At 43.9% G+C, this 11,471-nt stretch overlaps 1 protein-coding gene across 3 annotated transcripts in view; it reads right to left on the bottom strand.

Annotated features, from left to right (window-relative positions):
• Window positions 1-84: 84 nt before the first annotated feature.
• Window positions 85-11,471, bottom strand: part of LOC135241508 (AT-rich interactive domain-containing protein 3B-like) — a 40,926-nt gene continuing 29,539 nt past the window's right edge. Inside the window, exons 5-10 of one of the 3 annotated variants that reach the window (XM_064311987.1) lie at window positions 7,316-7,499; window positions 6,549-6,814; window positions 5,861-5,923; window positions 5,150-5,395; window positions 4,589-4,678; window positions 85-4,243 (exon numbers count right to left, since the gene is read on the bottom strand). In XM_064311987.1, coding sequence (XP_064168057.1) covers window positions 4,068-4,243; window positions 4,589-4,678; window positions 5,150-5,395; window positions 5,861-5,923; window positions 6,549-6,814; window positions 7,316-7,499 — 1,025 coding nt within the window. In that variant the 3' untranslated portion in view covers window positions 85-4,067. The remainder of the gene's footprint in view (window positions 4,244-4,588; window positions 4,679-5,149; window positions 5,396-5,860; window positions 5,924-6,548; window positions 6,815-7,315; window positions 7,500-11,471) is intronic. The other 2 variants (XM_064311989.1, XM_064311988.1) reach the window with 2 other exon arrangements.

Here is an 11,471-nt window from a genome sequence, read left to right as displayed (position 1 = left end):
TGAAGGCTGGAGGCGACAGATGTCACTGGCAGCTGCCCTCCATGCAATTTACAGCCGAGGCCAAAACACCACACCACAGAAAAGCAAGATATAAAGTAAAACTTTATCATGACATACATGTTTAAAGCCCTGAGAACCACATCCTTATATTAATTATGTGAACAAAACTGAATGTGTCAAAATCACCTTTGGGAAAGTGCTCCACTTTTAAATACACTTTACAATCAGCACAAACCAATTTTACAAGCATTCATATGTTTTGTTTTCATTAAAGATGTAATAATAATAATAATAATACAAAATATGCACATACCCCACAGACTGATTTTATAATGGAGCATTGTACAAATTTCAATCACAAAAAGGCTGATAAATGAGGTATTCAATATCCACTTGCATACACACCTGGAATACACAGATCAGGTTATATTTCAAATAAATGTAAAATCCAAGCCATCCCGAGACAAGGTTCTGCAGAACAAAAATAAAATAAAAAATTTCCTGAGCACTCATCTCACTGGAAATACAGAAGACAAAAAGCAAAGCCACAACGTCAAAACAAAACGCCAAACTGTCTAAAACTAAAGCCTAACATCTAGCATCCACTTTCCCCTTAGAGAGTAAGGGCATGCTACATATGAACTTAGCCACTGTCTTTAAAAAAAAGAACAATTCCCAGTCCATCAGCATTAAGATGATCAGCTGTTCAATATAGCCGCACACCAGAGTTCACAGGCAAACACTAACCAAGGCTCATCTGTGGAAATGTTACACTGTCCCCACTGCAGTCATGACTTGAGACTCTAAATCTTAAGATCATATTATCCAGATACCGCCCATCCCCGTTCTCACACACACTCACAGGCACATACGCACAAATACATAGCATATTAACCTATAATATCCATTTACGGAGTCTCAGCATTGGACTTCTGGCTTTTGCATCTTTGACTCTCTCGCCCTTTCCCATGCACCCACACACACACACACACACACACACACACAGACACACCCACACACACAACCCACCACTGAGAGCAATTTCACACAGAATGATTCAGTCTCTGTTCCAGCTGCAAGTTGGCATCACAGTGATGTTTGATTTTCCCATCACCAAGACCGAACCAAAGAGAAATAATCTCTCACCATGGCTGAAGGTGCTTCAGGGCATAGTGGAACTGTCCAGATCTCCTGTTTCGTGAACAAATTCTACCAATACAGAACACAGCATGCACCCAATCTTTGTTTATGGTCTCAAAGCTTACATCCAGGCCATGCTAGAGGCATCTGTGCCAGCGGGCCTGTATCACAGGCACACAGTCACTCTGAGGAGACACAGAAGGCTAGAAAAGGCCCAAAGACTAGTCAAACCTGGAACCAAGGACATGGTAAAACAACAGTCATTTCTTCAACATCTCCTTTAAAATTAATCTCCAACAGCTGTTGTGTTTACCGCAAAGCATATTTCGCATTGATTCAACTTAAAAACATCCTTAAACAAGACTGGGGATGCTCCAACTAAAAAACAATAAATATTAAAATTTGTCATTTTTAAAATTTGTAGCTCAAATGAGGGACAGTGATGTTGGTTTTCAATTTAAACTTTAAGCAGATCAATGAATGTTCAAAGACTGAGCTTGAAGTATTAAAAAAGACCTTAAATCAGACCTTCAAAAGACTACAGGTAATTACAAGTGAATATATTAAGGCAGCCAGCAACTACCACATTATTTATATATTCCCTATTTCTGTGAAACATATGGTCTTATATTTTCATGCAAGAGCAGTTGTCACTGGCAATGAACACCCGGTGAAAACAGGAAACTGGAAATGCCATAATGGCTGGTGATCCACAAGGTATGTGGTTCACACATTCTTGTTTGAGGTACTATAGTACTGAAAACAGAAAGGTGGTGGCAGGCAAGTGCCACCAAGTAAATCCGAAGATGATGATCTCACATGACAATTTGCATGTGCATATACATGTATCCCCATCATGAACATCGATTCATTTAAATGCACGATGTATTCAAACCTAATCATCCCTGCAGGCAAAGAAACAAACGGAACTGGAGAAACAGCTGTTTTAAAGGGTAGAGCATGAACAGAATTCAGCCAATGAGCTGCTCAGTTTTGGAGCACCACTGGCAGCCTGTCAGCCATAAGGCCCTGAGTGGGTGCCCACTTGAAGGAATTAAGGGGGGGGGGGGGGGTGATGATCTGGCAGTTCAAAAAGACCAGGTCTAAATGTAGACGTAGTTGTCAAAACTTACAAGACAAAGCAGCCGAATCCGCTTTTGCCACACTGACATCAGACAAGACAGAACAATGAATCAACATTCGGGGCAACCAACTTTGTCTTCTGCATCAAACGATTCTTTAATTAAAAAGCACCAGCTTGACCTGAACAGTGACACGCTGTGCCCACACAAGGGTTAAAGTGGATTTAAGGACTGGGACACAGACTAGGCTGATCTTTGGCATTCATAGCTGTGCAGTAATCTGAGGCAAACGTGGCCAAGCGGAGAATAAAGGTTAAATACTGGCCACCTGATTGTACCCGAGCAGGACGCTTAACTTTTAAAAATGTCTCAAGATATGAAACGCACTACGGGAAGGGACGCGCCCTCCCCGTTTACACATGATGTTCATCAGAAACCCGGAAGTGAGTTCTCTTTAAAGTCAAATCCAGTCTGCAGTCCAGAGTTCTGATTCAGCACTCCTCCGCAGACAGTGGGTGGTGACAGAGTTTCAAATGAAGTCAAGTCTCGCCAGATTGATTGCATGAGGTATGTAATGTTGTTCTCCATAAGAGTCTCTGAGGTATTTCTCTGAACAGTCTTGAGTGGTTGTGGATTGTTCCTTTTCTTTTTTTTTTTTTTGGTACAAAGCTTTTTGTGATGAAGTGAGTCCTGTGGAAACACCTCTGTTCTTCCTGAGAAATTTTCCAATATGGAAAGCCAAAAAGTGAGGTCTGAAATTGAAATGGCAGTTTACAACAAAAAAAAAATCTGGTCCGGTGATAATGCCGAGAGAAAGAAAAAGTAAAAACACGCTTTTTTTTCTTATGTATACATAAATATATATAAAAATCAAACTGCAAACATACAGCACAATGCTCTGTGCCGAGGTCTTCAGGAGAGCCCACTGTTATTGTGATTGACAGGTGCTGCAGAAAGGAGCAGAGAGGGGGCTCGAACACCGTCAGACTCGTGGTAGGAAATGAGTGCCCTCTCTCTTTCTGTGCTGCTGGGTTTGCACAGAACTGTGAACTCCTCCTGTAATTCATATTAATGAACACACGTTGATCAAAAAGAAAATATTCCTGGAAGAAAAAGTGAAAGTGGTGCGATACTAAATTAACAGTGAAAGAGAATAAAAAAGCTCTTTCAAAGCATGTCATGGAACTGACCGGTATTATCTGCAGTCCACTGTTATGGTTCTTGAGAAGTTTAGGGAACCATCTTGAATAAGCTGACGGGGCTTTCAATGCATAGAGATCAACCAAAGATTTCCTGTCTTGTGACCAAAGAACAAAATTGTAGCTACAAAAAAAACAGTTAATTCATCTTAAGTATACAACAGCTCATGAGGTATAGATACTTGTTTTACCAAAGCACTGCAGATTACTTTATGTGAGGTAAGTATTACGTACATGGAGAAAATTACACTAAAATTGAAAACCAAAAGACAATAAATGGCGAACAAAACGAAAAATCTTCAAGTTCATTTGACCACCTGTCAGTGTTTTTGGCTGTGTGTGCGCGTGTGCGTGTTTGTGTATGTATGTATGCATGTGTGCGCTTGTCTTTAGTGTTTGAGTGTGGTCTGCTGACTGCATGATAATTTGAATGTTATTTACGCGACACGTGTTCGCATGAATGTTTGCATGTCTGAGTGTGCACCGTGTATGAACAGCCAAGGTCGACAGGAGTGACGAGGTATTTGTTGTGCAACAGTTTGTTTTTTTCCATCAGTCAGGTTGATCTATAGATGTATTCACGGAATCCCTGCTGGGCCTAGGTGTTTGTAGAGAGACCTGGGGAGCGGGTGGTGGGGAGCTCCAGCTAGGGTGAGCCACTGGTGGAGGGCTCAGCAGAGCTGGGGCCCTTAGAAGAGGAGGAGGAGACGCCGGGGCTGTGAGCAGAGGACAAAATCCCAAAGCCTCCACTAGGGCCAGCAGAGGGCGCTGTAGCAGACGCCGCGGCACCAGCAGCTGCAGACTTCTGGGCAAACAACATCCCTGGAGAGACAGTGAACACAGCAGGCATACTGAGAGTCGCTACATATACATGTAAGGGACTTTTACTGTACAAGAATGAGAACATGCAAGAGAAACCCAACATCCAACAGTGCCTTAAGGGGCACTAAATATATAAGAATATACTATGAAATACACAAATGTAAATAAATATTGTGTCAGAGGATAAGTATGCTGTAAAATAAACTATAAAAAGAAGAAGAAAAACATATGGTTTCTTATAAGAATTTTAAATGTGGGGTGGGGTAGGGGGAGTCATTTTTAAAGGTATTCTTTCAGAATGCAAGAGTCATTTCCCAGCATGCACAGCCAGTGTGCCCTGTGTACCTGAGTAAAGCGTGCCGTTGACCTCCACAGACACGCTGATGCTGGTGGATCCGTTGGAGGAGATGCTAAGCGCCAGGTCCTGCTTGTCTTCTGAAATGGAGGGAACACAAAACACAATGAGCACAATAACCAACATGGGGGGGGGGGGGAGCCAAATAATCAAAACTTGCATGAACGGGTCACAATAAAACACAAGAAAAGGTGTGTTAATCTCTGTGCACTGAAAGGCCCCTCATTTTATCCACTCTGACAGACAACTACGGTATAGACATTATGGCTGGTCATTCTGACACACTGGAGGGACAAAAGGTGACAGGTGTTAATTCCCTTTTTGAAAAATGGTTTGTTAAAATATGCTCATTATGCACACACACTGTGATGGAGGACACACATGCACGCAGATTCACTCTCAAACACACGCATTCTGCTCAAAGGGTTTCCTGGGGAAACATACCGCATGACTGCAGGAGATTGAGTAGAGAATGTGACTGGCTCGTGTGCGTGTGCATGTGTGTGTGTGTGTGTGTGGTGAGTGTGTGCGTGTGCGAGAAAGGGACTGACCGCGAGCACTGTTGAGGCGCAGGTTCATGGGGACCTGGGACGCCATGGCCAGCAGGTTGTGCTGGAAGGCCTGCTGCATCAGGCGCTGCTGCTCCTCGGCCAGCCGCGCCATCTTCCTCTCGGGCCCGTCGCCCGTCTCCAGCTTCACCCGCAGCTGCTCCAGGGTGGCGGCCCGCGCCAGCTGCTGCTGCCCCAGAGCCATGGCCATGGGCAGCCGGCTGGACATGAGCGCCGGGGAGCCCTCTTCTGTGGGCAGAGAGGGCAGTGAGGCATATGTGCGTGCGTGCGTGTGTGTGTGCGTGTGCGCACATTCGGATCACATGTCACTCTGAGCAAAAAGCAACACTGTCCTAAAGCCCCCCCACAAAAAATTTCTGACAAGAAGCCAACACCCTTTGAATAAAAGATCCAGGACAAAGAGTAAATGGGTGTTATGCCAAAAGACAAACAGAGCTGCCAAATAAGAGTAATCCTCTTGAACTAAGTGATGGTGCCCCCTAGTGAAATTTACAGGTACAACACAAGTGGAGAGTGGGACAAAAAAGGCAAACATTCAATAACTTTGCCGTACAAACCTACCCATCACGAATGACACATTTTTTTAATTATTAAAAATCAAAATGTGTGTTTCCCCAGGAAAACGTGCTCTCACTTCTCTGTGAAAGCTACAGGACTGCCCTGCTGGCCCTGATCGCTCAATGCGAAACACACCTGGATTAACAGAGGGCGCGTGGCTCTCCAGCGGCCCTCCCCTCAGCGCAAGCCGCTGCAGGGCTAAACGGGAAGATTGCACTTTAATGCCTTTAACAGCCCGACTCGCCATTAATGACCCATAGTTGATGACAACAACACAGGATTTCCTGAACAGATTTCCTGTAGGCTACAGCACAGGAATTTTGTTGTTTTGTAATGCTCTATTGGAACAGAGCGGGAAACAGCTCTCGAACCAGTTTACAACATGTAGAGTCTATTATTTTACAGCATCTATATATTCTTTAAGCTAAATAAGTGCCAGTTTTGAATCTGTGAAATAAAGCATGCGCCTTCGGAAATGGTATCTGCTGTAGTTTCAGAGCTGCACAAGAGAGGGTGCTCTTTCACGGCTAACACATTTGTGCAGACTACATAGTCACATGATACGCTGCAGAAAGCCTGCCATTTGCATGCAAATTTGCCATTAGCCAACACAGCGTTCAGCTCGGGATCAACTGACAATGGGCAAATCACTCCTCCAATTTTACAGAGTGAAATTCAGTTTGGAGGGCTGAGTTGAGTCATGAAATTGAGTAAATAAAAAACAAGGTGCACTGGTCAACTGTCACATGGGCAACCCTAATAAGCTCAAGTGAGCTGAACTTGATCATCTGATCCGATCTTTAAATATAAAGTGTACACTCACCTATAGCTTTTTTGAGGGAGGGGCCTGGTGATGCCTGTATGCCATTGTGAACCGCGGAGACCCCGCCCCCCAGCGAGGACAGGTGCATCTTGGGAGGAGTGAGGATGTGGGGTGCAGTGCTAGGGGAAGGCGAGAAGCGAAACAGGCTGGTGCTGTAGCTGGGGCGACGCCCCTCGCGGCGGTTGCTGTCGATGGCGGCCTGCAGCTCCCCAGGAGAGCTCAGACCTTTCTTTTCACACTCATACGGGTACAAGTACTTCATATACCTGCACAGATCAAACAATATACCACAGGGCCATTACAACACGACTTTACTCAACTGTACCCTGAACTATTAGCTCACACTGAATGACGCATCTCACAGGAAATGTATGGTGGAATGAGTGGCCTCCATACTACAAATCTGAAATAAACAACAACTACAACACACCTGAAATCAATATACCTGATTACAAGCCCATTATAAAATATTTGGTGAACTCTTCCGTTACAAACATCTAGTTACCATTACAGGAGCACAAAAGATGGAAGATGAATGGGTTCACTGCAAAAAGTAAATAACGTTAATTCACTCACACACTACCCCTCAGATTACAGCTCTGAACTCTGACCCCAAAATGACATCAATAAATTAAAATCAATCATTTCCTCAGACGTGTGGCAGAAGCGCGCTGAAAATAGGAAGGAAAAGGAGCACAAAGACAGTAGAAAGTGAAGATGAAGGGGGCGGATGAAGTAGCAGGGACACCGGGCGGATGGGCACTCACTGAGTGCGGAGGGTGAAGGCCGCGCTGGTGATGGAGGTGGGCAGGTTCAGCCCCTTGGTGATCTCCCTCCAGATCTTCTTGTTGATGACCTCCACCAGCCCACCCTTCTCCGTCACCAGCTTGTACAGCATGTACAGGTCCAGCACCTGCTTGGCCATGATGGGGATCCTGTTGACTGGGGTTCCTGGAGAGGACACAGCCAATAATGAGATAGTATGAAAGATTATTCCCCCTACATTTCCAAGAGGGAAGGATCAGTGGTGCTCATCACGCTGGAGGAAGCAGGAACCACAAAAATACAGATGCACTGCAACCTCTGTCAAACTAAAACCAGAATAAAGTCAATCAAAGCCAAACTGAGATGTTAGAATAGCAGAAATCACTTTCATGTGGTAGGACAAACAGATATAGAGCCCTTGCAGTCACTACAGAACAGATGAAATATTGTACATCATTTTTAAACATGTTAAAACTCATGTAGATGGAATATGGAACAATGTTATGATATAGGCCTGGAACTCTTTCTAATATATCATGAACACAATCTGCCATTTTTAAACTCTAGACTTACACAAAACGTTGATTGCACACTGGTTGGATTTTTGTGGAGTAGCTTGATGTTGATTAAAAAAATATATAAAAAATATAAAAACTGCAGTTCCAAAGAGAGGAGAGGACTCCAAACGAGCACAGAAGCCAACCCCAGACCACCACCATCTTGGTTTTGATGCAGTTGCATTAATCTTGTCAACGGATTATCGGAAGCTAAGTGTGTAGGTGGTTGTGGGGAGGGGGGAGGAGGTGAGGGAGGGTCGTCAGCATGAAATTTCTGTGCACAGATCCTCAATTCCACATGGCATTGGGATTGTGCAGGGATGCTAATCCATTGAGGGGGGGGTGTAGATAGGCCTATATAATGAAGCTCATTTGAGGGATTGGCCACAGTAAATCCGCACCATTCTGCTGCTGTATGGGTTGGGGGGGGGGGGGGGGTAAGTCCAGCCAATCCCCTCAGCCTCCAAAGGGGCTGCTCCAGACCTGGAATAAAACCAATTAATGCCTTTTCCAAATGGCCCCTGGCTCGGGTGGAGATTATCCTGAATTTATGTCTCAATATAGTAAGGCCACACGCCCTGCTGTCTGCAGTTATTCCATTTGTCTTAGATCCTGTGACGTAAGCAGCACACACACGTCAGGCAGGAGAGAAGACCTGGGTCCTTAAGTTCACGCTTTACACAGCTGTATATTTATTCTCACTCTTCAGGGGTAATAGACTGTCCCAGCACAAAACGGCCCCGTCTCTCCCAAGCCCACTCGGACAGGCAGCTGCCGGGTTATGAACCCAGTGTCCGACATCAGCAGAAACTGTGCGATGACAGGAAGGTGTCCCTCTACCCTGCATAATTCCACTGGGGGGGTCCAGTAGTTCCTCCTACAGCCATGTGCTATGTGGGTCATGTTTCCGCAGCTATTTTAGTATACTCTGCATTTCAATTCTGAGGTCTGGGCCCCAATTCAATCAGATGTACTCATGGGACACCTCACAGTGGGACAGGTCAATAACCAGGAACTCCCAAATCACAGAACGGACTAATATGCTTCAGAACAATTGTTGTTCATCATCAACATTTATTAGAGGTGAATTGGTACAGCAGAGTAGCTTGAAGCAGGGTAACCTTTAACATTCTGCTATACCATGTCATCCAAAAATACATCCCACAACCAGTGGAAAAGGCACAGCATCAGAGTGACAGTCTATTTCACTAGCATTGATGCTGACCAGCTGCTACATGCTTACTGCATCAAGAAAGCAAGACGTTTTAAAACAAAATCCACCCAGAAAAAGGTAGTGAGGACTACATGCCTATTGAGGGGCTATCCCAGGAAACAAGTTATTTAATGCAGCACTGGACATCAATCGTACATCAAACAATTAGTACAACTGCAGAGGTGAGAGGTCAGCCAGAGGTTACCAACATGTGAATTAAAGTGCAGGTCAGCAGGAAGCCATGCGGAGTGATGTTTTCATAAAGAAGTATTCGTCAATCTGGACAAAGGGCAAAACAGATGATGTACAAAAGAACCGATTGGCGATAGCAGGCCAGTGTTTTGGTTTTGATTCAGAAACCCAAACTCACACTAATGCACGTGTGACCACAGGCTGCTGCTGAACGGTACAGAGCTCACAATGAAAATTTACGAAGAATTTTGTTAAAATTTGACTTTAATAGTAAAGCAACGAGATGCACTTAATTTAATATAAATTAAATATGAAAGATATTCTTATTTACACACCCAGTTATAAATTAGGATTTACCTCTTAATTGATTTGTATGCTTTTGTCACAACTCTATAAGCTGAAACAATACCACTGCTTGTTAAACCAGATTAATGTGCCATGCCTTGTGCGTCACTATTGCCCTGTTGAGAACCTCCCAAGCCATTCAACTGTAGATAGTGGACCCTTTCTGGAGGTGAGGTAATCTAACCACCAATGAAAAACTAAAAAGTTTTTCTAATGATAATTTATGAGCATAGTATGCTTTGAAATATTTTTACAATTCAGTTAATTAATATTCTCCTTTAACAATCCTTAAATCATTACACAGTTACACAGCAGTGAATGAAATGCAGTAAATGAGCAGGGTAAATTAATAAAAATGAGTGTTTCAAGAAAATCTGATTTACAAAATTAAAGAATTTTACCGATATAGAATTCTGCGCTATGTTGTATGTTGTCCTTACTGTAGTACAACCACAGTGGTAAATGCCTATTGTCAGAGAAGTAACCTAGCTAAAATGAATCATGAAAATAATGGATCACTGTCCTCTCGTGTAAAATTTAATGAAATATTGATGTCATCATTCCAACGTAAACTACCCAATACATCCAGGACAACTGTGCAAATGTCATGAGGCCACGCCTTACCATCAGGCTCTCCAAACTTGCTTTAAAATGTCCATGCTGTATTTAACATATTTTTCTTCCAAATATTCAAATTGCATGTTGATAAAAATATACAAATTGACCCTCCTGGGCATGCTCATACATGTCACACCTTTTCATACACTGAACAATAGCCTTTTTGGCTGAAAACTGAGTCCCACATTCTTTTGACATTCAGACTAATTCAGATTCTGACACTGAGGACCTAAGACAAATAATTTGCAAATTTTATTGATTCTGAAGAGCTATATTAACATTATTAGAAATTATGCAAGGCCCAGAGTGGACTCAGTCAAAAAAGCAACTCCAGTAGCGCTCATAGCACTGGCAACAAGAATGTACTCCATTTGCTCTGAAAGGCTGACTCAGGATTGGTACACAGGATGTTAATGCCTTCTTTCATTGGTCAGTGCTTACAATGATCTGAGGGGATTGGCCCAGTGCGCCGATGAAATACAGTAGTTTCCGATTGGCTACGAGCTCTCCCATCATCTCCAGGCCCCATGGGACTGGCCCATCAAAAATCAAGTGATTAATGGCGCAAAGGGCGAGAGGTCACCTTTGTGGAAAGTAGTCTTGGAGAGGGCCTCTAAGCCTTTCCCTTCACCATATCTTTAGTCTGCACATGGAGAGCTTGTCTATCCAGAGCTTCAAGAGGCAGAGAGGAGCAGAAGTCATTCACCTCTCACCCCTCTGTGGAGAACCATACAGTGAAGTATTGCAGGCACTTGGGCACAGACATCGCGGGCATGTGAACAGATAGCGGCCCGCGGCGCTGGCACGTTCGCGTTTTAAAGGGCCGAGCAAACTAAGGGCAGATAAAAGATGCGTACGTAGCACTAATTATGGCGTGGTGTTTTAACCCCCCGCCCCCTGCTCTTCCCCGCGTGATCCAGCAACACTCCACTCATCCCCTCTGTAAAAACAAGGTCATTACATCTGACCCCTGACCTATTTTTAGAGTAAAACAGCTGCCCACATTAAGGGGTTCTATAATAAATCAATGGGCTGGGCCCCTGACGCCAGTGTGGCAAATTAAATATCACTGATTTCGCATTGCTGACATTCTTCAAATAATAAAGGACCAGAGAGTGACAGCCTTCCTGTGCAATGAGATTGAGGAGGAGGAATCAGGAAATGAGGAATTTTGCACTGCTTTGACTGCGCACAGTTTTCACCACGACACCATACTTTCTGCCTGGGGAGGGG

This window comes from Anguilla rostrata, chromosome 16 (genome assembly GCF_018555375.3).
Source record: "Anguilla rostrata isolate EN2019 chromosome 16, ASM1855537v3, whole genome shotgun sequence".
In the NCBI taxonomy this organism is placed as follows: Eukaryota; Metazoa; Chordata; class Actinopteri; order Anguilliformes; family Anguillidae; genus Anguilla; species Anguilla rostrata.
Note: the sequence above shows the minus strand (reverse complement) of the source record. Positions and strands in the feature narration are given on the sequence as shown.